General features: G+C 42.5%; 2 protein-coding genes across 4 annotated transcripts in view; one reads left to right on the forward strand and one right to left on the reverse strand.

Moving 5' to 3' along the window:
• Positions 1-12,713, reverse strand: part of shroom3 (shroom family member 3) — a 79,225-nt gene extending 66,512 nt beyond the window's left edge. For 2 of the 3 annotated variants that reach the window (XM_015362934.2, XM_015362926.2), the window contains exon 1: positions 11,655-12,638. In XM_015362934.2, coding sequence (XP_015218420.2) covers positions 11,655-11,798 — 144 coding nt within the window. In that variant the 5' untranslated portion in view covers positions 11,799-12,638. The other variant, XM_069187383.1, reaches the window with a different exon arrangement.
• Positions 12,714-16,357: 3,644 nt separating this feature from the next.
• The window catches only part of LOC102692592 (coiled-coil domain-containing protein 158), a 29,990-nt gene continuing 20,621 nt past the window's right edge, over positions 16,358-25,726 (forward strand). The window contains exons 1-8 of the mRNA XM_015363664.2: positions 16,358-16,694; positions 18,062-18,148; positions 18,951-18,996; positions 19,392-19,534; positions 20,367-20,557; positions 22,344-22,453; positions 23,407-23,734; positions 25,557-25,633. Coding sequence (XP_015219150.2) covers positions 16,550-16,694; positions 18,062-18,148; positions 18,951-18,996; positions 19,392-19,534; positions 20,367-20,557; positions 22,344-22,453; positions 23,407-23,734; positions 25,557-25,633 — 1,127 coding nt within the window. The 5' untranslated portion in view covers positions 16,358-16,549. The remainder of the gene's footprint in view (positions 16,695-18,061; positions 18,149-18,950; positions 18,997-19,391; positions 19,535-20,366; positions 20,558-22,343; positions 22,454-23,406; positions 23,735-25,556; positions 25,634-25,726) is intronic.

Here is a 25,726-nt window from a genome sequence, read left to right on the forward strand (position 1 = left end):
ATCTGCCTTTAAACCTGAAAGAAATAATGATTTTACATTTATCGTGATAATTATCGATATCGACTGATACGAACATTTTTATCGTGATAATGTTTTTGGCCATATCGCCCAGCCCTAGTCAGATGTTTCTGGGCTACTTCCGAAAGGTTTGCAGGTGTCCAAAACAGGAGAGATCTACACGCATCATATTGGGAAAGGCAGTCGAACATATAGGGCCAAGGACACTAGAGCTCTGCACAGGCATGAAATTGAAGCCCGAACTTTGAGACCTGACCCAACCGAGCCTGAATGGTACTGCCAATTTGAAACCCGAACCCGAAATCGGTCACTCTCTTTTCCTCTCAGAGCGAGTAGACACACACCTGCACACACGGATGACGGATTCTCACAGACACGGTTTTACAATGCTTTGCTCGGCTGCTGTGCGCTTGCGTTGATAAACAGAAAATACTGTACGCTGAGAAAAACTGGTATTTAGGTCATAATGTTTCCATGACGAAGCTGTCCCTGACTCATTTGGAAGTTTAAGTAGTTCTCCCTTTGTGAGTTTTTGTTTTATTTCATCCATTGCACACAGTTACCTAGGTGGGCTCTGTTACACACATACGAGAGAGAGAGAGAACGAGCAAGCGAGCGCGCAAAATGAGTTACGAATTTCTTCTAATAAAAATAAACTTAAAACATAACATAATAATAATTCATTTTCACTTATTAGAAAACAAACCCGAACCCGGCCCGAGCCTGAAGTTGTATGTGAAAAACCGACCCGAACCCAGCCCAAAACCCGGTACTTTGTCGGGCCCCAGAGCAGATCTCTAATGGACACCATCCATACGAAATCAGTCCAGTTCATCACAAGAGAATTGAGGAGGCTTGTGCCCCGAAGGAGAAATCACCTCGTGTTAGAGATCTTCTGTATAAGTGGGTTCAGCCATTGGATCGCAATGAGCTGATGGAAACCCCAGTACTGGAGCAATTTCTGCAGAATCTACATCCCAAGGCCCATGTTTGGGTGCGAAGATATGGTGCAGGTTTGCTTCCTCGGTTTGATTGGTTCAACGTATTTATGGCAAACGGTTCATTGGGAATGGCAATGTATCGAATATATTCCAACAGTGACTGTTTTGTTTTTCTTTTACCCAAAAGCGAATGTACTCCACTTCCAACATGTGTGCAATGGTGTGTGTTATTATATGCAGCGAAAGCTTAAAAAATAGACACTGAACACATGCATGTGCACTGACTACACTGAGCATGTAAGAGGAGTGACAGATGGACATTGGCTTTGTGTCAAAAACACGACAAGTGTAGATTAGCCTTTAATTCAAATGATTGTATACAGTACAAGCTACACTGAACGAGAAGAGGTCTAAAATTCAGGAATCACCAGATAACGTTTTCAGAGCTAAAAGAAAAACCACACCTAAGACAGAAAACAATCTGCCCGAGATGAAGAACTTGGCTGGCTCAAAAAGCAGAAAAAAGCATAAAACACTGTAAACCAGGACCACTGATTTACCGAGTGAGCAAATTAATCACACTTTAGTTAGGGAAAAGCAAAACAGCAGTACTGTGAAACTTAATTTTGTAGTAATCCCAAACTGGAATTCTGGGAGACATTCTTTAGCAACAGAATTGAGACAATTGTTATGACTTTGCCCAGGATGGGCAATAGAGACCCCTCTGTAATATCCCAAGACAGATTTGTCCAGAAAAGGATGAGTCATTGCCTAAACCTATTGTCAATTTTAGGAGTGACATGTTACATATTATAATGGACAAGTTCCCTGCTGGAGTGCAGCTGACTTTCCAAACGGACACTATACTACCAACGTCTCTGGTCCTCCTGACTTACGTCATCAAACTCCAATCCACTGATAATATCTCAGAGTCTGGATTTGATGCGACACCTGACAAAATCCGGAAATCTACATTTTTATTTATGGGTTTTGCAGGCATTTAACTTCTTTCACCCATGAAAATGTTCAGGTTAAGCATTCAACTTTGGATTGCAAACTTGCATTTTAAAACGTGCAGACTTTTGCAACTCAACAACATAGAATGTAATTCAACAACGTGGTGCTTTAGGAAAGCACTGTAGGTTCTCGGCTGTCGATGCACTGCATTCCGACGCAGAGGATGGGCATTTTAAAAATGCAAAAAAATGCTACGTCACACCTGTGCGTGATGGAGCTGGCAGCTGGGCGGCGGGGTTGAACAAGAACAGAGGAAAGATGACTCTAAACTGCTTTGCATCAATCTCAAGAAAGACAAAATGTGATAGCTTTTATCATTTATAGTGGACACACATGAACAATAGGCAAAAGCCAGTGTAATAACATATTAATAACGGTTATTGGTAAGTTAGCCTCAGGAGGATCTTCATATACAGTAGAACGCCATCTGATCTTGCTCAGTTCAAGGTGATACTGCTGGGAGCGCTGGTCACTTGACAGTGATTAATGGACACTCTGCGGCAGGCACGCCAGACTTTACTGCTGCTTACGAGGATGAACTAGTAACAACCAGGAACAATATCTGCAACATTTGTGTGTTGTCCTGAGAAAATTCCAGGATGCAGGATTGATGGCGAATGAGGAAAAAGCACACATTTGCCAAACAGGAATTTCAGTGCCTGCGCTTTGATATTCAATTCCATTCATTTGTATTAAATTCAAAACACTTGATTCATCCCCATGGGAGCAATTTAAGGGAAAATGGGGAACGGACTTTTGAAACCACCGCTTAATAAAATAGAGACGATCTGTCATTGCCCCGGATCCAGTCTGCAGGAAAGCTGTGAACTTTTTCGGGATTATGGGCTGGTATTGTTGTGCCATTCCACAATTTCCTGATGTGTCTTATCTGGTATCACAGAACCGACTAGGGATGAAGGAAATTCAAGAGGTCATCGGCTCATGAAGTGGCTTTTGTCCAACTTAAAGGCTGTCGGGATAAAGACAGTTTTGAAAATCCTGGACCTGACCCAGTATTTGACAAATCAACATGCCAGCTGTAGGCTTGACTGCAGTTTTGATCCAGGAAGATCTGGGGGTTTACAGAACATTTATTTTTTAAGTCAGAAATAATTCATTCATCCTTAGGATTACCTAGGGAGATCTGTCATTGCGACCTTTTTGTTTTCAGGCTGGCTACAGACCAGGATGGAGTCATGTTGATACTGACTTCTTGTCCTGTCATCCTGTGGAGAGTCAGGGGAAAAGTGTGACATACAGAAAACGCTTTGTCTCGCATTAAATAGCGGAGCATTTTCAGAGCTCAATCCAGTTCATGTTTTTAGTTTCTTGTCATTAAAGAGAAGGTATGAAACCTTTAAGTCTGTAACCCCGCAGCGATTTCTTTAATTTCCCTCCCATCTGTGCTATGACAGGGATGGTTGTCTGTCCTTTGTTTTACTGCTTTGTGTTCTGCTCACACGATAGTGCTGTCGCCTGACGCAAAACTAAATATGAATGCAGTGTTGCTAGGAATTCATCTGGCTATGGAAATGAAATGCTTTAAAGTATTCACCTGTGCTGAGGACCTGCTCTTTTGAAATATGATGCTCTATTACCTGGATTTGTTAATAAGCCCTGGTAAGGCTAGAGCAATAGATATTTTTTAAATAAATATAGATTTCTAACAGTTTTAACCAAAAGAGCTTAAGCATCCAGTGACGCAAGGAAAAGAGTTGTTCCTCCATATAGACTTACAGCACGTGTTCGAAAGTTGATTGTAATTCAGGGGCTGGATCAAGCCAGCTAAAACAACCACAGTCAGGTCGATACTCACAACTGCATTGTGGGCAGGTATCGCATATCCAAATGTGTTCACTGAAATTTCCCTTTATGGCACAGAGGTGAGGATGTGTGCTCAGGTTACCTGCCGCGTCATCATTGTTTAGTTTTCTGGCCTGTCAGTTGTTAGTGAATAACGCTAATAGAGAAACTTTATGGTGACATGTCACATACTTCTGCTTCTTCAAAGCTTTAGTACAAAACAATCTGGAATTAAAATTATGTAACTGTACCAATTCTATGTAAATCAATTTGGGGGTTATTCCGAAACTGGATGAATTAAAAAAATCATTGTGATTGTAATTTCTTCTTACATAATTTAAATGTCATTTTGCACTGAATCAAAATGGAACAATACTAATTATTTAATATACTAATTCATACCGGACCATCTACAAATTGTGATGTGCAGCCCCACCTCAAACATTATGAAGTATTATTATGAAGCCGCATTACACTAGGAATAAGGGGAGAAAGGAAAAAAAGCACATCAATATGAAACAGCTAAGACAAACTCCTTTTCTCTCCCTCAACAAAACACGGATTTGAAACCTGCTTGTTTTCAAAATGTACTATTTATATATTCATCTTAATGTTACAGTAGAACAGCTCAGTACAGGCAGTTCAAACTAAAAGATCTTTCCTTCTGACAGAGCTATTTTCTTACCAGGACCAAGTAAGTAGAAGTAAAAGTAACAAGTATGTTACAGGTGTATAAACCCTAGACAACACTGCAAACTCACAAGCATCTAGTAAGTGACACGTCAGTGAATGAAAAGAAACCCCGGCTGATCCATTCTCTAGCAGTGCGCGGCCCACTGTGCACTGCTCCTCTGGAATCTTGCTCCCAGTCCACTAATGACATCGCCCAGACGAGGAAGGGCTTACTGTTGCATGAACTCTGAGCAAGTGTCTTTAATGGTTAAATCACTTGTCAACCCTGACCCTAACTACAGCATCTTTCAAAAGTGTTTATCTTTAAGCTAAGTGGGAGGTCAGCATTCTGAAATAGCAAACAGGGCTCAATTGGTCCATTGCTCCACATGGCAACGTTGTCAGAGGTTCGATTCCCCATCATCACACTTCACACTGGATCTTACCTGGTGACCTGTAGACAGAATACAACCTGAAGCTGGCACGGCAAGTACCCTGCAGGGTTACAGAGATAATACTGTGCAGAGTCCATTTGCTTCAATGAGATATCCTGGATTCTTTCAAGAAAACGCTGGACAAGATTGTCGGAGACAATAGGTCTAAATGGGCTGAATAACCTAACCTTTCTTATGTTCTTAGATCACTACTGGTTCTTATATTCTCTAGGGGTGCAATTATCCAATGAGTTCACTCTGCAGTGAGAAAGAGGCCACAGGTGGCCCCTTTTCCTTGTACATTGTGGGGTTTGAATTTTGGAACAAGACTGTAGAAGAAAAACTACCCTGCTTTAAAACACACGAACAAATCTCCCCAAGTACTTTGAACACTGAATGATATTTGGTGACCACATTTCTCACCCACATGTTTCACTTTCAGTTACTTTCTGTACTGTACATCTGAAACATAGACTGCCAAGTGCTTTATTTTCACAATATATAAAACCACAGCAGCTCAGAAAAGATTACGCGAACAGTTTAGATTTTAAAAAGCTGTAGCTCAATTGACATCAGTATCCCATTCTCATGACACGGAAAACAAACCTCCTGTTTTGCAAACAATTTTATTTTCTTCAGAACGTGTCCATAATCTTATCTTGCATCTCCTCTTGCTTGCACTCTGGTGAAAATGCCAGTGAGGACTCTCACTCTCGAAACAAAATCCACACACTCAACACATGAAATATTTTGAATAATTAGAAAAACAGGGATAGCTTTTTACACTTTCTTAGTAACAATTTGTTGTACTCCCATCAAAAGGATAGAGAGATTTACTTAACTTTGTGCCCAAAGACACTGAAAAGAGGTTTTTAATTGCGGATGCAGTGCCAAGACAGAGACAATGAAGCTATTAATATGGACTTGAACAACAAGACTAATTCTCTTAACCTTCCTTTAACCTGCTGCTTCCATAAGTTGTAGGTCACTGTGACATCATTTCAAATCACTAACACTGCGCAAACAATATTTAGGGAACAACACGTAACACGCTCAACAATATCTTTCAAATTGGAACTAAAATGCATGCAGCTCTTTTTCTTCTTCTTTTTTTTTTCTTCTTCTTTTGTTGCTTTTCATGCTGTCTGGGCTTTTGCAAATTCTGTTACTAGCATTCCTTTATTTTTTTGCCCTGGATCGTTGCCAAAACGTCGGGCTCCACGCCAGGATTCACTTCCCAGCTTTTATAGGGGGTAAAAAAACAGGGCCCTGTGGCAGGCTTGGATGTCTGCCTGTTGCTGTATCTCCTTAAGATCTTTAGCACCGACGACAGGAAGAATGTACTCTTTTGGCATCTGGGTATAAGCATAACTGGCCACCATAAACCCCCCCTTCATTTTACTTCACCAGTTTGAAGAAATGGTACACTACAAGGATGAAATGACTTTACGGATATTTCTGTGAAACAAAGCACACAGGCTTTTAGCAAAGCTCCTGTCGCAGATTACTTTCTAAAACGCTGAAAGTACCTAAGAGATGACATTTAAACCACACACAGCGAGTCTCCAGTGCTGCTCTCAAGGGGAGGCCTGACATTGTTTGCTGGGGTACTTGTGTCTCCAGATAAGAATGTGCTGAATGCTAAGATCCACTTGAACATCCCACAAACTCCTATTCGCTTATCGCGGTCTCGGGAAGTCTAAACATACTTTAGTCATCTAACGCAGGCTTCCAAGTGGCATAGTCACGGAGAGAAATGAATAATGCAGTTAACATTTGATTTCTGTTTTCACGCTCAGCCTCAAAGAAACAACTTCATAAAGCTGGACTAAAACAACGTCTGTCCAGGAGCCACCTGCACAGTGCTTGAATAGCGAGCACGGGTAGGCCCACAATTCACAAACGTCTTTTCCTTCCCATAAATGATTCCTGCCCCCGAAGTATCCTGACACTCGGGAATTTCACCTTTGCTTGTCCACAGCTGTTAAGATTTCCCTGCTGGAGCCATCCGAAACGAGAGACTGGCAGTAACACTTCAGTGGATATTTGGAATCTTTTATCTCGGCCCCGCATTCCGCCCTCTCCAAGTTCCCTTGCCATAAAACATAGTGCGGCCATAACGGACAGCGCCGTTCCAGATCTTTACTGTGTTTAAAAGCGGAAAGTTCAAGCACACTGTTCCACAGAAATTGTCGACGTTGATTACTTTCTTTCGTTTTTTGGCAGCTCTGACTGCACATTCTCAGGCTTTCGACTGCATAAAGCATGAAAGTTGAAGAGGCCAAGCTGAAACATTTCTTCTGCATTTCTGAGTCGGATCGCCCAAATAAGGAGCGCGAAACGGCGAAGAGTTTTTCCCTTTGGCAAACAATCCGGTCGGCACGTCAGTATCCACCTGGAAATAAAGTCTAAATGCAGGCCGGGTATTTTAATGGGTGAAAATCTCAAACCTTCTTTTAATTAGTGAGGAGAGTCAACATTATAAATATAAAAGATAACAACAGTGTCTCACTCAAAGCTCCAACACTATCAATCTAGCTACTTTGTTTTTTCAAGTTGCAAAAAAACAAGGATGTTTAACATTTACGAAAAAAAACTTCTGTACTGTCCCAGATTAAGAGATGAAAGAAACAGCCCCATTAAACACAAACATAAAACACCAATGTCCAAACACTTTCAACATTGTTGTTTTGACTACTTCAGCAGATGATTTGTGCTTTTAAGTAGTTTAGACATCGTTTGGAAAGAAACTCCTGACACTCTGCAGATCCCCAGAACTACAGTTTGCTACTCCTGACTTAATCGAATCTATTACCTCACGACATTGATCAAAACTCACATACTGTATGTACCAACTCTCTACAAATAAATGATTTAATTAATAATAATAATAATAATAATAATAATAATAATAATAATTCCATACACTTATATAGCACTTTTCTGGACACTCCACTCAAAGCGCTTTAAAGATAATGGGGACTCCCCTCCACCACCAGCAGTGTGTAGCCCCACCTGGATGAGCTCTCAGTGGGGAGGAGAACAGAGTGATGAAGCCAGTTCAGAGTTGGGGATTATTAGGAGGCCATGACTGGTAAGGGCCAATGGGAAATTTGGCCAGGACTCCGGGGTTACACCCCTACTCTTTTCGAGAAACGCCCCGGGATTTTTATTGATCACAGAGAGTCAGGACCTCGGTTTTATGCCTTGTTACAGTACAGTGTCCCCATCACTATACTGGGGCATTAGGACCCACACAGACAACAGGATGCACCGCCTGCTGGCCTCACTAAGCAATGTTTTTGCTTAGGTACTATAAAAGGAAGAAAGGAGCACATTTCATTCACCAGTATAAGAAAGACCTCTTCCAGCAGCAGCCTTAGTTTTCCCAGGAGTCTCCCCTCCAGGTACTGGCCAGGCTCACACCTGCTGAGCTTCGGTGGGCGGCCAGTTGTGAGTTGCAGGGCGATATGGCTGCTGACTAGGGGTGACCTCTAAGCCCTGCCTTACTCTGGCTCTCCAGGTCAAGGGTGGCAAATTCGTGCCTACTGCTTTACTTGTTATGTCTTATCACCCTATCTGGGAAAGAGGTTACCATATCAGTTCAGCGCAAAGTAACAGAATCTGTCTGTAAAACAAACAGCACCTTGTCACGATTAAATGCATGCTTCCTCCACCAAGCAGTACAACTGTGCCACAACAAGTCCACATCTGTGGTATATATATCAGCTTTCTATGCAACCAGCCACATTGGGCACAGGGCACAGCAACCACATAAGGAAATATACTGTAGGTTCCCTTTCGTGCTGGATGTTTTCTTGTGCTCTCTTAATGTAAGAGATGACTTACTCCACTGAATGTGGCAGGCTTGATCTGAACAATTCTCCAGAAGAAAGAATCACGAAGCAGAGGGCCTGAGTGGAAACGACATGGAAGTGCATTTCAAACCCACAACAGGAGGCAGCTCTTTACCCAAAAGGTTGTGGGAGTATGGAACAAGCTACCCAGGAACACAGTAAAACGACCAGTCAGCTGCTCCCCCTGCTTAACTATTCTAGGACATACAAGAGTCCTGAAAAGATCTACAGCATCACTTTAAAGCAGTAGAAGCGTAGAATAGAGTACAGGTTCTCAGGGACTGCATGTGGAAGAAGCATCTCCTCGCACCATAGGGTAGATCTGCCCAGTTCAGACCACCAGACCAGCGACCGGCTACCATCCAGGTCGTGCCACCTGCTTCAGCACAGCAGTGACGTCGAAGGTTTTGCAGGCAGAGGCAGGGCTGTGCAGCACGGGTCTCCGTGCCTGGCCTCTGGCTGACACTGAAGGCACAGTGCTTCCGGTCTGGACTGCAGAGCAAAGAGAGAGGCAAAGCACACGGGACCCGTCAGCGTCCTCAGGTGGGATAAGGAGCAGGAAAGGCAGGGCTGGAATAAGCAAGGGGACATTCTCTATATGCCAAAGCTGCTTTCCAGTTCCACTTCCAAAAGTTATCAAACTTAAGGATCCATCACAATCTTGTGCGAGAGAAGAACAGTTTAAGATTTCCTGAAAGTGATTAGCAGACGGAAAGCGTCTGATGGGTTGAATGGCCGATGCTGCTGCCTTAGCACTGTTTTTTTTGCTGAGTTTAAACACTCGCCATTATTTCGGCAGTATAATCAACACCTGACAGGTACTGATTATCATCATCGTCACATCACTTTCAATAACCCCTTATCCTTATCCAACTCGGGGTCGCAGGGGAGCTGGAGTCTATCCCAGGAAGCAACGGGCGCAAGGTGGGATACACCCTGGAGCAGGTGCCAGTCCCTCACAGGGCACGCACGCACACACACACGCACACACACACTCAGACCAGAGCCAGTTTTCTCAGAACCCACATAACCTAGGATTATATCTGTGGACTGGGAGGAAGCTGGAGCACCCGAGTGACACCAAAGCGAATACAGGGAGAACATGCAAACTCCACACAGACAGCACCTCCAGAACGGAGGCCATGGCCCCCAGATCTGCCAGGCAGAGACGCTAACCGCTACGCCACCGGGCTTCTAATATATTTTTTTCTATTACCTTCTTTGAGGTTTACAGTCCTTCTTAACTGTGCAGCCGGCTATGATGTGGGGTTGTCAGTATTTATCCAACAGCTGCTGTCACATGCACTGCCCTCCCACAGATAATGTAGCGAGAAGCCTGAAATAGCTCCACACTTAGTCACACCACCTGACTGGCAATTAGAAACACAATTATGAAGTGATTCTCAGAACAATTTGGACTCATCTGGATTTGAAAGAGCTGCTTGACCTCCATCGCTACTCATCCCCTCGACCGCCTGCGCAGTAATTTTTCTAAAAGCAACTCAGCTGTCCTGGAAGGACACAACATTAATTCTAGGCTTTGTCATTCAAAAACACCTGTTTGCTCTGATTACCAATTCCCCTATTGAAAAGTGCAGTAGACGACTTTCCTTCAATAAGTTTTGTGATGACAAAGAATAAAATGTATTACCAGGGTCCATTAATTAAGAGAAGATATATAAAAAAAAGGTTTTAAACCTATGCCTTGGTTAAGGAGGTTCTTGGTCAGTTTAATGTCCAAGAGGTCAAGAGCACACTTGCTGTGATTTCTTGCAGTCCTGCGTGCAGCCAAATAATGTTAATCATGAGATTGCAGCTTAGCTGACATACCTTTGTCAGCACTCAGGCAAAGAGGTTTAACACAGGAAAAGGTCTTCATGAATAGCTTTATTCATCGTAACTAAGAGTTCAAGAGGGAAAAATAAAGATTTTGCATGTATATTTGGAAAGGATCAAACTGCATAATGCTCTTGGTTGCTGAATGATTTATTCATGTCATTTAATTACCTGCGGTAAACAACTTAAACGTGATCACACACACAGTGCGACACCAGGAACCAAAATCTCGTCCCCCAATTTAACAATTTCTTAAGGACTACTCTTCATACACCCTTGATCTTCCTCTCTATAGTAGCCTAAGAAGCTCAACCGAAACCTTCAGTTTCCTAATTTTACTATAGTATACACCCTACATTAAATTAACACAAATCCTGAAAACTGTCCCTAATGGATAAAGGCATTTGGATAAAAAAAACAACGTATGAGCAGATTCATCTCTACGATCAATAGAAAATAAGGAATTACTTCATTACAAGTTTATAAGTAGCAGGACAAGTGCAGCAGATGTACCGTAGCACAACAAAAGAACTCGGGAAAGTAACTCGAGTAGGTAAATGGACGCGCTTGATTTAAACATTTGAAAGGGAAAACTTATATAGACCCACTGAAACACCACGTTACCGGGACTGTAAGATGTTCTCCGCGGCACGGTGACAGTCACACACCCCGCACTACCCCAACGATGACAATACACTGAAACATCATTTCCGACTTTTCCTTTGTGCGAAAGGGACTGCCGCTGCGCATCCTTCAGTAAGTTTCGCGTCCCTCACCAGCACGGCGCCGGTAACCTGTCCACGCATTGCCGTCAATGCGCTGCAACGCACCGGCAAATGCGCGCTCGCCGCTTCAACAAAACCAAAAAAAAAAAAACCCGGGTCTTAAGATTTTGCCTAGCAACATTTAACTTCATTATGATCCATGGTGCTCCACGGTGACTGTTGCTCGAAGTAACACCTGGCAGGGACGGCACGTCACCCCCAACAGGTACCAGTGCGAAAGCTACGGCACAGCCTCTCTAAACCGTGTCCCGGCGTCGCGAAGGGAGCGCGGGTTTGCGGGCCAGCGCTTACCTTGGAGATGACTAATGTTTCCCCATGTTCAAGTCCACCTTTGAGAGTGAACCCCCACGGAGCGCCTCCCTGGAGACAAGCCTCCACGTAGATGAATCGGCCTTTCTGTGTCACCGCGCTTGAGCCGTGGAAGTTGTTCTCCATCCTCTTGACCGGAGAGGGTAGAGGCGGAAACCGTGTGCCGCGCTGTAACACCGCAAAACAGCGCAAAACAGAAGGCGACGCCGTGTAAAACACTCCCCCCCCGAGGCGCTAATGAGAGTTTTCGTTTTCTTTTTAAAGATGCCCAAAGCCGACGCGGGATTCTCCACCGCTCTGTCATAAAACATTTCCGAACATTATTCTTGGTCGATCTGCCATCGGAACGAATTTCAGAATGCCACCCCGGCATTAAAAAAAAAAAAGATATCCCGTTTTTTTTTCCTGCAGGATACAACTGCCTTTCTGTTTTCTCAACTTTTTCCCCGCATGTTCCACCAATCGATATCCAATAAAATGATGAAGAAAAGGAGGAAAAAAAAAAAACCCCAAAAAAAACAAAATGGGTGAGTGGAAGGGGGAAAAAAAAGTTTTTCAGTCGGTGCAACTGGATTCAGTGGGAGGCTTCACTGTTGATCGATTGTAAGGCTTTTTTTTTTCCTCTTCCGAGTGCATTTTACCATTACAATGGTATTTTGCCACAATCCATTGGATTGAAAGAAAGGCAAGCGCTCATTCGCTTAGCTCGTCGCTCCTGGGTTAGGTTACTACTACTACTAGTAGTAGTAGTAGCGCGGCTGTCAGAAAGAAAGGAGGAAAAAAATCCGTTTCCCAAAGCAGGATTCAGCGCTGCTGTATTTTTTATTTTTCGGTTCCCCCCCCCGCCCAACCAAGTCCGGAGACTTCTAAAGCCGTGATCGGTGGAAGTCTCATCGACCGGCTCGGTTTCAGCTCTCTCCCTTGATGCAGTTTAACTGCTCATACAACATCCCTGGATGCAGGACTTTTACCTACCTCCTCCTCCTCCTCCTCGCAGGGCACTCGCGTTGCAGCGCCTCGGCGCATGCGTGACGGACACAACTTGCCCGCTTTTGATGAGCTCGTCCCAGGCAGGATACAGAGTGACACGGTTTTGTTTTGTTTTTTTTATCCCCCTGCCGTCGACTCTTTTCAGCTGTCCTGAAGCACGGCACACATACTGTGCGGAACAAGAACGAAAAGTCCCACGGCGATTCTCCCTTTCTAGTGGGGTGATCACTTCATCGCCATTCAAGCCGGACCACTCGCCCACAACAAAAAAAACGGGGGGACCCGATGTAGCCTCTCACGCCGTGACTTCTTTTCCACATTCCTTTCATTTGCACGCCGCATTTTGTGAAAACTACTGTGCCAAAATGCTTTTGTTCCACGACAACTACTGTACAGACGTTTCGGGTTTGTTTATTTATTGACGTATCTGTGGATTCAACCGGGAAACAGGTCTGTGGATGGGCTCTGCTCCTAAAAAAAAACAACACGTGCTTCGCGGTTATTAAAAAACATTTTACTTTCTGACAATGTGTTCTTGCAAATACGTTCTCTTTAAATGGCCATAATTCTAACCTAAACGAAGTCACAAAAAGTCTAGTACAGCTCTTTAAAAATGCATTTAGAGAAACATAGGAGTCCTTTTTTTTAAGAGAGCAGGTCAAATACACAGCGTATTACTGCGTATGTAGATATATGGAAATAGCTAATTAATAATCACATTCCCATAGTTCATAGTGCTTAGTACTTAACCTCCATGATGACCCTCTAGAAAATCCGTATAGAACATCTGACCAAACCTTATGAAAACACAATGATGAAAATTCAACAGACAATTTTAAGGGTTATTTGTAAGGATTTCAGCAAAAATAACGTGAAATGTGACTTAATCACGCATGACTCACTCTGTAGCCCAAAACCTGATAACAAGAGGTTAAGAGGTTAATAACAGGGTCTGTATTGTGCTTTGTCCTTAAACTATATATGGAGGTCAATGATGTGTAAGAATCTCAGGTAGACTTTAGTTAAGAACAATATAGTTTATCACAAAACGTTTACTGTTTGCATCATATTGTGAACCAGGAGTTTCGGTATTTGTGTTTGGTTTCAGAAGCTTTCTAATGTAATGATATGCTGCAGCATTTGTTCCAGGTCAAGGAAGTTACTTAAAATGAAAGACAAGTAAAAAAAAAAGTATAAGAATTTGCAGTCATGGCGCAAGTATACATCCCTACAATTTTCTAACTGCTCAATCCAATTCAGAGTCGCACACACTGACGCACGCACACGCGGAGCCAGTTTTCCCAGGAGCCAGCTCAACTACCAGTACGTCTTTGGTCTGTGGGAGGAAACCGAAGCACTCAGAGGAAACACACAGGAACATGAGGAGACCATACAAACCCCATGCAGATCTGGAAACTGCACCTCAGGTCTGGGATTGAGCCCAGGGCCCCAGCACTGCCTTACAGTGCCTCCCTGAAACTAGGCAATATTTTTTAGCCCCGTTTTGGATTTGAATTCAGATTTTCGGGGCTGTTCGGTTAAACCAATCTCTGAAAGCAGACCTTAAAATACAGCATTTTGTTTTGCTTTTCAAACATCAGAAGTCAGAAGACAAACTCTTGTCTTGGTTATTCACAGGGGTGGGATGTTCCTTTCCTGTCGCAGGTGTTTTGGGATAGCCTGGCCTGTGGAGCTGTTTATAAGGTTGAGTGGATATATGAACCCCTAACAGCCCACTGCAGAAAGCGGCCCTCAATCACTCCATTGTGTCAAGACAGAGAGGAAACATATTGTATGTCAGATGGGACTTGGCAGATTCAGGGGTTGATGGGTTGTGCGTATACATGAAAATTCCTCATTAGTAACATTTTTCAGACTAAAAACCAATGTCAGCCAGAAAATGTCAGCAGGGGAAAACGAACCACTTAGTATTTCAAAAGTTTTTAACTTTTCGAAATGTTACTGCCATTAGAAGCAAACTACTAAATTAAATAGTGTTTTGGAAGCGATGGTTACCATGGGGGAAGCAGACCATATTTTAACACGGGGCTTCTAAAGGTATTTGTCAATGGTAAATTCAGTAAGGAGGCAAAGAAAATGAAATGTTCTTTGGGTATTGCAACAGCAAAAAAAACTGTCAAGGCTGAAGTAAAATACATTGGGGAAAAAATGGGAAAGGCTTAGACAATGAAAGGGAACTGGCTGATGTACTAAAAGAGTATTTTACACAGGTGTCTACGAAGGAAGAAGTCAACATGCCTGAGGCAGCAGAAGGACAAAGGTCTGTATTAAACAGTATCAGCACAGGAGAAGCAGGAGTGTTTCAGGTACTAGAGGCAGACAAGATGAAATAACCCCCAGGGCCTGAGGGTATGTTCCCAATTGTACTCAAGGAGACAAGAGACGTTATTCAAACCTTTGATGCGACTTTTGCAGCAGTCGCTGGAGCCAGGGTGAAGCGGGCTGGCTATGAAAATAAGGGTGGACCAGTTAGAAAGGCAGCACCTTAAAAGGGTCTGGTACCACAGTGGTCTTCTAATTTATCACAGAAGAAAAAAACAGTCATCTTCAGCTTCCTTATTGCTCCAACAGGAGAGCAATGGTATACAGTACATAGAGAGGATCACAGGGGCTGCCTGTCACCGAGTAACTGTTGGTGGCTGAGGCCTCTCAAGAAGGGCATTTGCTGACAGCCTGGCACTGGAGAATTGCTCATGAAGTACCCATCTGCAAAAAAATACATTAAATGAAGTAATTATAGATCAATACGTCTGACTTCTTTTACATCTAAGGTGATGGAAATTATTATTGGAACTAAGCTAGATGTTCAACTTTATGGAAATAATAGATAGATACTTTATTAATCCCGAGCAGTCAACATGTATTTAGAAAGTTTAAGCCTTGTCTAGCCAACTTGTTCTTTGAACAAGCACCAACAGTAATGGATACACACTATCCATTTAACCTTTGATTTGATTTCCAGTACGGTTTTTAATTTAAGCCCGTTCAGGTTACTTTTTTTTTAACTCTCATAATACCCATTTTTTTACGGCACGCTGTGAGACCCAAAACGTCTACCCAGTATTTTCAGGTACCAGACTTTTTTTGGTCACTAAATTCTGTCAACTTGGTAACTTTTATCACCAAGATGAAAAAAAAAACATATCCTGGCTTAAGGATCTCTGAATTCTCCCATGTGCGTTGTTTCCTTACATTTCTAGATGATATTAATCGTGCCTCTTCATAATTGTCACAAAATGGTTTGTTCTTTGTGTGTTCTGGACTGTGTGTAACTCTTCTTTGTGCACTTCTCACTGTACTGATTGTATTGTATGTATTGTATTACTCTTATTGTATCATTCGTTACAGTGCGGCTGTGTTGTCCGTGTTAAGCTGCTGTTGCACAGCAATTACACTCACGGGATCAATAAAGTACAGTGTCTATCTAAGAAAGGGATTGATTATACTCAGGGAACTGCATTCCCCATAATGCAGTGCAGGGCAGAAGTGCTGTAAACAGGGACTGACTGAAAGCGGCAACGGCAGGTGCTTTTGTGTGATTGCATTTACAGATGGCCCCGCCGCACAAAAGCGTCAAATAAAATTCTAGAACAGCACTGCGTAGGAATAGTCGCGTCACAATGATATTGCTTACAAATGATGTCTCTTCGCAACGGGTAAGCATTAATAAAAGCGCTCGACTGTCAACAAAACCAGATTTATCCATTATCAGCCAACCGCGGTTGCCTTGGTGATGTCACAGTTTCCCTAAGGTTTCCGTTTGAAACTGGGGAACAGGGAACAAAAATTTGCACGCCGGCAGAGTTCTTGGGTTCGGGTTCAGTTTTGCTTTTAAGATTTGGCTTTGTCCTCGTCCGATCGGAGGGATGTCGTCGGAAAGCCGAGAAATCGGTAGAAATGACACTTCTTTGATCGCAAAAAGTTATAGCATGGCAACAGGCTCCGGAGTTACGGTTGGAGTGTCCGTTCAGGGAGGTTCGGTCATCGAGAGCTCCTATCCCTCTGCCGAAAGTAAGTAACTTCCCTACAACATAACTCAAACGAGGAGTAAATCCACACGGTGGGGTGATGTATACGGCATACAGCAGTGTGTGTCGGGAGAGCACCGTACACAAAACGTTCATGTGAAGCATTACCTTTCTCACACCGTGAGTGTTACACTATATAGGATGCCCAACAGGTAGGGAAAAGAGAGCTTTTGCGTTTCCCCAGTGTGATCAAATGTATATACAAATCAGACAGTGATACGTGGCCCCAAAGTATACGAGACAGACAGAGCCCCGAAAGTTTCGGTCATAGTTTGGTCGTGTTATTTACTGTATAGCGCCTGTGTGTTCAGAAAGCACCACATTAAAACTCCTATTTAAAGATCCATGCTGTACGAGGCTTTTGTGTTAATGTTACGTAATAAATGACTTTTGGTGTGTATTTTTAGCGTCTAGAGCAGGTCTTCCTACTTGCCATGCTTCGCCAGATAAGTGTAAATTTTGTACAGTGGCGGTGAATATCTACGGTATAGTTTCTACAGAGGCAAGCTGTATGAAGAGCACGATGATGGTATAGTTTCTACCATGGCAATCTGTATCAAGATCTCGATGGTAGTATAGTTTCTACAGTGGCCAGCTGGATCAAGATCACGATGGCAGTTCTGATGTGAAAAATGCTTGATGTTTTGTGGCTGGCTCTGCACACGACCTGAAAATGACTTAGAGAAATTCTAACGCTCTCTATGCCATTGTGAGTGTGGTACTACTGGGCAGGGAGTGTGAACATCGTTTCATCGTTTCAAACACTCTTTCCAAGCCTGTGCTTTTTTCCAGAGTACACATTTGACTTATAAAATGTTTCTGCCAGATACCAAGCCTACAAAGGCTGTGTGCAGATGCTTAATTTCTTGAAATGCCTTGTGTGTGAAACTACAAAATCTAATTTTTTACTTGACTCTCCCGATTTGTATATGAAATGCAAGTGCCATCTCTTTATAACATGGTTGTTAGGGGAGAACTTTAAGATTTCACAATATTAGTGAAACTAAAACATGTTCTAACATTGGAACCCTTCTTCTTTTTTTATATGGGTACTCTATGAATAATGATATAAAACTGTTAAAGGTACTGTACACGTTTTATTGATTCCACTAATACACATCAAAGGCTAGTAGCCTATGTAAATGTTTTGTGTGCTTTCTGAAATGTTCTTAATGAACGTATTTTCTCTTCTTTCATCTAACTGCGCATCACTCATTTTGTGATACACACTCGTGGAATGAACTGGCTTTTGATTTGCCACCTTTCGATAATCGGAAGTTTTGCAGTTTTAGCGAACTTTGTTTTAACCGAGTGATCATCTCGTTAATTTTTGTAAATATTTTCTTGCAGAGGGAGAAAGTATTCTGGAAGAAAAGGCTGCCAAGAGTTTGCAGCCTGTGCACAAAATCGCTGTTGGCTCCTATGCTGAATCTGAAGGTACTGAAGGCTAAATCCTAAATTTTCACAGGAGTGCCCTCATTGTAATGGGCTTTTGAAATATGTGAGATTTCCTGAAGGTGTTTTAGCTTTCAGTTAGAATGTCCTCCATTATTCCCCGAAGTGAATCCTTTCCCAAGGGTTTTTCGAACCATAAGCGACATTTGATTTAATTTGTTTTTTTCAAATGCCCTGACAGTGCTGGGTATCAGCAGGTGCTCACCTGAAAATTCTGATTGAGATATTTTCAAAATTCACCAGGGGGCAGGGTAGAATTCATGTACACGTTGCTAGTTTTCCATATTCTTTTTCATCCTTAAAGGGTGTCACCTTATCATGCCAGGCCACTCCCAGGGCATGGAAATCCTTCATGTGATGTTTTCTTCAGTCAATTTCATCACACACCATTTTAATTAAATAAAAATTAAACTATTCCTGCTTCTATGATAGAGGTTCATTAGTATTTTCAGCTGATAATAACAGTTTTTCAATTTGCAAGACTCTGCTAAATGGATCTATTCTGAATTAAAAGTTGGAATATATTTGTGCTGTTAGTTAGTACAGCAGAACATTTCGTGTTAGAAATGGTTTATGGTGGTTTTCATTTTGCAGTAGCTTTGAAGTTGAAAAAGTAGCCATTGCAATGAAAGACATTGCAAATATTTAATTCATACCCTGCAAATGTAGAGGCATCCAATACGGATGTGTTTTATATCCTATTGTAAAAGCAGGTATTGTATATAGGGAAACAATGGTTGTGTTTGAGGTATTGTAATCCAAACTTATGTACTTTCTCTTGCAGGCATCAGATTTGCCTCACTGGGAAACAGGAGTCTTGAAGAGCTGAGGTGTGACCAGAGGTTTATTTTATTAGCTTTTTTTATCAGGGCATTTGAATCAAGTAGTCATACTGCTGTATATTGTCAGACTATACAACCTCACATGCTCTTGCAGTACTTTGTCACTGTGTATTGTTCTTCCTGTTTAAGCCTTGAGCTGCTGTATATACTGTACGTACAATTTTAAAAAGGTCAGATGTAGTATATTATTCTGTTTGTAGACTCTTTCAAAATTTACTATGTGTGTATGATGGATAAAACAGGGTAGGGTGAATTCCACAGTATTATAAGGATTTTACAATCATTTTTGTGGCTTGGCCCATTAGTCCAGTGCTCCAGTGTTACTGTAATTCTCTGGATCTTCCTCTTAAATGCTGTAAATGTAATAGAACTGACAATTTCAGGGAGCATCTGGAGAGGCAGACAAGGGAGACCCAGAGACTACAGGAGGAGGTGGAACAGGCCACTAAACTCACCATGGAGAAGATTAGTCGCTCGTTTGGAGACCCAGCTCCTCGACCCACCAGCGGCCTCAGCGTCTCACTAGGTAAGGGCACAGAGCTCAGTCTGGCTGGCTTAGTGTCAGCAGAATTAATAGACACCAACTCTGCACCTAAAACTCTTTCCTCATCTGTCTCCTGGAAAACGTGTGTTCACCGCCAAAATGAACCATCGTCAAGCTAGTCAGACAGAGAACAGAAAATAATAACCATTAACAAGAAAGGCGATGATAATCAAATTGTGACTTTTATGCCTTGGCTGGACAATATTGTGAACCATTATAACCAGATACCTTGTCTCCATCACCAGCAGACACAGTTCAAATTCATGTGGGCCGAACCAGTCTTCCCGTTGTTCATGAAAAACATGAGCTTCCTGTATCGGCAAGTCTTGCCTGTTCAACATTGCTGTAGGATGCAGCAGGCCGAACATCCTGTCACTGCAATAAAACAATGAAATGTTGGCCAGTGTTGTTAGAAATGCCTTCTGGGAAAAAAAAGGGTGCTTTAATGTTCACCATTGGCTAGCAAATTTGACCTCCTACCCTGCAATGGTGGTCACTTGCAAAAATATCCTCTCAGACCAAGACAAAACCACCCTCTTTCTACGTTTCATAAGTAGTGATGTCTCTCACAGAGTCTTGCCAGGTTTTTTTCAAAAACACTGAAAGTCCAGAAGCATCTTCCAGTAGTTGCCTATTACACACCAGTCCTGTAATTCTGAGTGTTCTCTGTCGCTTTCTAATAAGGGGTTTAGGAAAAAATGAGAATAGTGGTCCATCTTTTGAGAATTGACATATCGTAGCTTTTATCACAGGAGCTGTTATACAGTACATCGATGGGGACAGAAATAAAGCACTCTTGCATTGCCCTCTCAAGATACCATTTCAGAGGTGAATGGCCAGGATGTGCTGACTTCAAGTGGGCAGTCTGCTGGCCTGTCCCTGAGGTACGGGCTGGAGCTGGAGGCGCTGCGCCGGAGCTGTGGTTTCCCTGGGAAGGATCTCCTGGAGAAGGCCCTGGAGGAGTATGGCCAGCAGGTCAAGGAGCTCCAGAGGAGACTGAGTGAGGTCAGCGCAGTGATCCCACAAGGGGGTCGCTCTCTGGCAGCCAGCATGTGTGAAATGTTGCAATGTGGAAGCCGAATCTCCGCCAACTGCTCGTGTTAGGTGAAGGTGAAGGTGCTGTCCTAAGAACATTCGAACTCAAATGTGTCAGAATCCAGATGTGGTTGATGCAGAATCTGTTAGGAAAAAGAGAGTTTGAAGAAAAAGTGTGACAATATGGTGTGGAAGGATAAAAACAGATTTTCACACTTGCATAAAGCTGAACAACTTTAGTTGATTAAATTTTTGACCTCTTTGACATGGTCATTCTGTCCATTCAATAATATAAGTTAATAAGGTTGAAGGAAACTGTCTTAATACGTTTGTACTCTTGATAAGGATTACAAGCTTTGAAATGAATGAATACCTTTACATTTAGTGCTGTAAACATGATACACCCATGCACGGATAATAAAATTAGTTAAATAGTTAAAGTTATGCTTCTAGTTTCAGTCTACTGGTCATAGAATGATAGTTAATTAACATGTTGCAGTCCTTTTACAAAGCAATATGAAATTGTGACATTTAAAGGCAAGTTAAAACCTTGATCTGCTTAAGAGTCTTTTGGACAAAGAATGACACTGAAGCTGTGAACCTTGAGTTATATAGTGGACATTATAGGTCTTGTCTTTTTTTAAGAGCAGGTTCGTTAGGCACATTGTCAGGGCCAACCCTAAGGCAGGTTGTAAGAATGCCAGTAAGCTAAATTCCTCGTTTCAACCTTGTGCAGGATGAAAAGCTCCCAGCCAAAGCTCTTTTCTGATCCATGCCTGTGGTTTATCTGCTCCGAGGGGTATTGGTTCAAAATGCCTGTGGTGTTCCACTCCACTCCACGGTCGGCTGCAACACTCTGCAGGGCTGTTTGTTCAGCTGGGTTGTTATTGGAAATAGCTTTGAAATCCCTGGATATGAAGAATAGCTCTACTTTGTTGTTATTGCTGTTGTTTCGACAACTGTCCACATGCTTTTAAACTGACTGTGTAGAGTGTAAGAAAAGGGAGTGGATCTACAGTATGTGGCGTATTTAAGAGAACAATGACATAACATTGAGGTGTGTCTGATAGATTGCAGTGAGTATTACGTTTGCTCCTGTTATTATTTTTCCCCATAGCTCTGTTAGGTTCTGACCAAGGTTTCCAGTGCCACTTACCAGAAACCTTATTCTTATATTATTGTGAAATGTTGTGCTAAATAGCTTATAATATTGTACAGTATTTGAAAAGCTGTATTTTTGGCCAGAAACTCACATGATTTTTGGTGTGTTTGCAAACATTGTCTGTAAAAAGTTTGTGATCAGCTTCTGTTGGACGTTACATTAATATTGATCACAAGACAACATCTCTAAAGAGTAAGAACATATTTGTTGGGCTTAATGTTGGTTTCATGGTGACAGTAGTTTGATCTAATTGTGAGCTTCTCAAGTTTCTTTTAGTTTCCTGCTGGCTTCATGGGCAAGTATGTGATCGATTTGGCTAAATTGTGGAGGAGGAGATAGGGCTCTGAATTTATACTGGAAAGATCGCAGCTGTGGGCTCAGATCCCAGATACCTGTGGGTTCAGATCCCAGCTGGGACAGTGCAGTTGTACGTCCGACGATGGTACTTCACTGAGCTTGCTTCAGCGAGAAACACTCCTCTTTATAAATGTGGAGCTCACATGGATAAAAAAAAAAAGTCAGCCAAATCATTTGTCATAGAGATAAATAACATTCATGATTGATTGAAAATGATCTATTTTTAATGTATTGCAGACATGTGAACTTCATGAACAGCAAAAGTTCCATTTTCGCCAGTCCATCATTAAACTGCAGACCAAGCTGCAGGAGAGTCAGATTGAGAAAGATGCTCTGGCTGATATCAGGTAAAGGAGCGAACCAATCCGTCTCTTCTGTTTCGGTGATACCTAATCAAGCGCACTGAAACACCGGTATCTAAGTGCATCCTGAGCTTTGGGTTTCAAATGTTTGTGTGTAGGAAATTCTGACTTTCTGAGACATTACGACATACATTATTGCAGTTGGTAAAGTATAGTGTCCCTGCCTGCTTAGGAGGGACAAAACGTGTTATCTTCAGTTTTCAGTAAAAAAAACATTTTCTGAACATCAACATAATAATACCTTCTTTCTCTCATTGAATCACTTGAAAACACAGGAAAGTCTAGTGGAAATACCTTGGGACTATGTGAATACAATTTAACACAGCTTGCCTTCATGAGAAATATGGATCTGAAGACTTAAGAACATAAGAATGGATACAAACCTGAGAAGGCTATTCAGCCCATGTAGCCCGTTTGGGGGGGGGGGAAAAGTATCCTTCCTCGCAGTAATACCTTCTACTCGCTGATGAGGAACACTAGTGTAACATATTAGCTGCACTGTATTAAGATTTCAGAATGTTACAAACTCACAAGCTTAAAAGGGAACATTGCGCAGCGTTAAGTTGGTCATGCCTGTGACAACATGGTGAATAATGCTTTATGCCCGTCTCCTGGATTTCACAGGCCACAATGTATCCGTACAAAGTAGTTCAGGTGGGTAGCTGCGTCAGCATGCGTAGGCTGCCAAAGAACGGGTAACAGGTTTATTCCATGCTGAAAAGAGAAGAAAGGAAACACAACGTTTCCGCTGTGGAGCCTTCTTCAGGTGATGGAAGGCTCCACGGCTGAAACGTTGTGTTTTCTTTTTTCTCTTTTCAGCAGGGAGTAAACCTATTACTTGTTCCTTTGTATTCGTACAAAGCTGCAAAGGTTTTTAGCTCCTGCCAGGTTATTTAGTTGGCCACGGTCTCTTCTTCCCCTGCTGACTGTCTCTACAGGCAGAAGGAGTCCAGAGGCCAAGCGGAGCTGATCAACAAGCTGCAGGCCTCGGTCAGGGAGCTGGAGGCGGCCAGGCTGGCCCAGGAGCAGGAGATGCGGGACGCCGCCAGCAGGGCGGAGCCGCTGAGCCGGAAGAGAGCGGCCCAGGAACAAGCGCTGCAGGAAGTGCGCTCTGAGTTGCTGGCCCACGAGCAGCGCAGTGGCAAGAAAGCCCACGAGAACGAGGTCACCGCCACGCTGAACGACCAGAACCTGGGCACCGCGCTGGGAAAGGTGCTCCGCGCCCTGGAGGCAGAGAACGCCGCCCTTCGAGGGAGAGTCCTCCCTGTAAGTCACTGGACGAAGGACACGAGCTCCGCAGTGGGTCACTGCCTACAGCCTGCTGGTGGCTTATTGCAGCGTCTTTATTCACCTGCAGTGTTTCCTGCTACTTTGCCCTTTATCATAGATTTTCTTCAGCACACTGCGTAAAATGACAGCCTGTCTCAAATCTGTATCATCTTCTGTCCCAGTCTATTAATGGGTTTAATAGAAAGGGAACCATCCACTGGAATTAAAACTGTAACAGCGTTCAGCCTAGTGCACAATCTTAAAAAAAGAATTGTGCCGTTTAAACACCAGAATTGTTATATAATGTTTTTTTTATAAATTAAGACAAAACATTAGAGTTATATTTATGCTGTATTGATTTTAAACTTGAAAATTGCTACAGATAACAGTGGTTTCAAATACAATCTGCACATATGAAAATGTAATTAACGGCAATTTTACTGGTCAAGGTACAATTAGTAGATAATGCCTTTATCTGCCTGTAAAGCTCTGGTTATAAAAACCTTTAATAATCACATTATTATTATCTAAAAGTGGGTGATTATCCTCTTGTGCTTGTCCAATAAATATTTAGTGGCTCCTGCAAGAGCTAAAATATTGGAGTTAAGCTCTTTATGCAGGGTTTCGTCACTGTGTACATACTGTACAATACAGTATAGAATTCTCTGAAAATTGTCTTTAAAGAAAGGTTTAATGTTTATTTCTTATTTAAATTCTCATAATATTTTTATACCCAGTTCCGGCTAGTAAATTGAGCATTAATGCTCTATTAATGCTCTAATGTTTTATTTCCTTTTGGATGATGTTCACGGCAGGCTCCAGCTAGCTCTGTTGGTGGAGCATGAGACTCATAATCTCAGGGTAGCAGGTTCGTGTCCCACGTCGGGCGCCTGGTCCTCCACGTTGGAGGTTGGAGGTTGGGCACAAGGCTAACAACCCTTTCCTGTAAAAAAACTAATGTTACAGTAACAGCAACAGGATGTGGCTGCCCCTGCATGCCAAATGCATGACGGTCAAACATCCATTCATCCATCATGGCATATCATTACGTAATTTACAGTTTAAGTTTTTTTAAAACCTATTGATGAATGTGGTTTTGAGCAGGCGTGAGGTGGGTCCAAAACTTGTATTTTTTTATTTTGACCAGGGAAAATCCCTGCTCACAAGCAGCACCGCTGAATGGCAGAGTAAGGAACAGCCGCAGAAGCGTGCTAGTGTTAACTCAGTCATACACAGAAGAGGCAGGCAGATTTTGTCCTGATTTAAACGCATCAATCCCCTCAAAACGGGCATCTGTATGAACAGTGAAAAAGAGGCTTATTAAAAAAGAGGATTATTTAAGTATGTCACTGAGCATCTGATGGCTAAAAATGTGCATGTGAATGTGGGATCAGAAATCAAGTCTGGTTCACACTTCATCAATTAAAACTCTCCAGACATGAACTTCTGCATCCTCATGTTAAGCTACTTCTTTCTGGTCCTTGCCATTCCTTGCAGGTGAACCTGACTTGAGCTTGACTCATTTATTAGCTAAACCAGAATCCTGACAGCTCTCCCTCAAATTATGAAAGCAGTGATGCTGTTATGAGTGACAGATAGACACATGGTGTTGATAGATATGTGCAAACTGTGGGAATACAATAGTCGGCCAAGCAGAGAACACAGACTGAAGAGAAAATCACTGTAGTAGAACTGGAGCGAGTTATTTCTGGGTAACTCACTTTTTAGGGGAAGTGTCGTTTGCAGGCGTTGTAAATGAATTATATCAATTTATTTCAGTGGGGATTTGATATTTCCATGAAAACTTGTTCACTGGCAGGTGGCAGAGCAGTTGGAGGCCGAGAAACGAGAGGGGCAGCTCAAAGCAGACCTGATTTTGAAGCAGCACCAAGAACGGTAACACCTGTCAGTGTGCTTGTGGAGTGAAAGGTGTGAATTTGTGAACGGATGTACAAATGTTTCAGAACTCATAAAGAGAAGTTCGGAAAG

Source organism: Lepisosteus oculatus, chromosome 3 (assembly GCF_040954835.1).
Source record: "Lepisosteus oculatus isolate fLepOcu1 chromosome 3, fLepOcu1.hap2, whole genome shotgun sequence".
Taxonomy (NCBI): domain Eukaryota; kingdom Metazoa; phylum Chordata; class Actinopteri; order Semionotiformes; family Lepisosteidae; genus Lepisosteus; species Lepisosteus oculatus.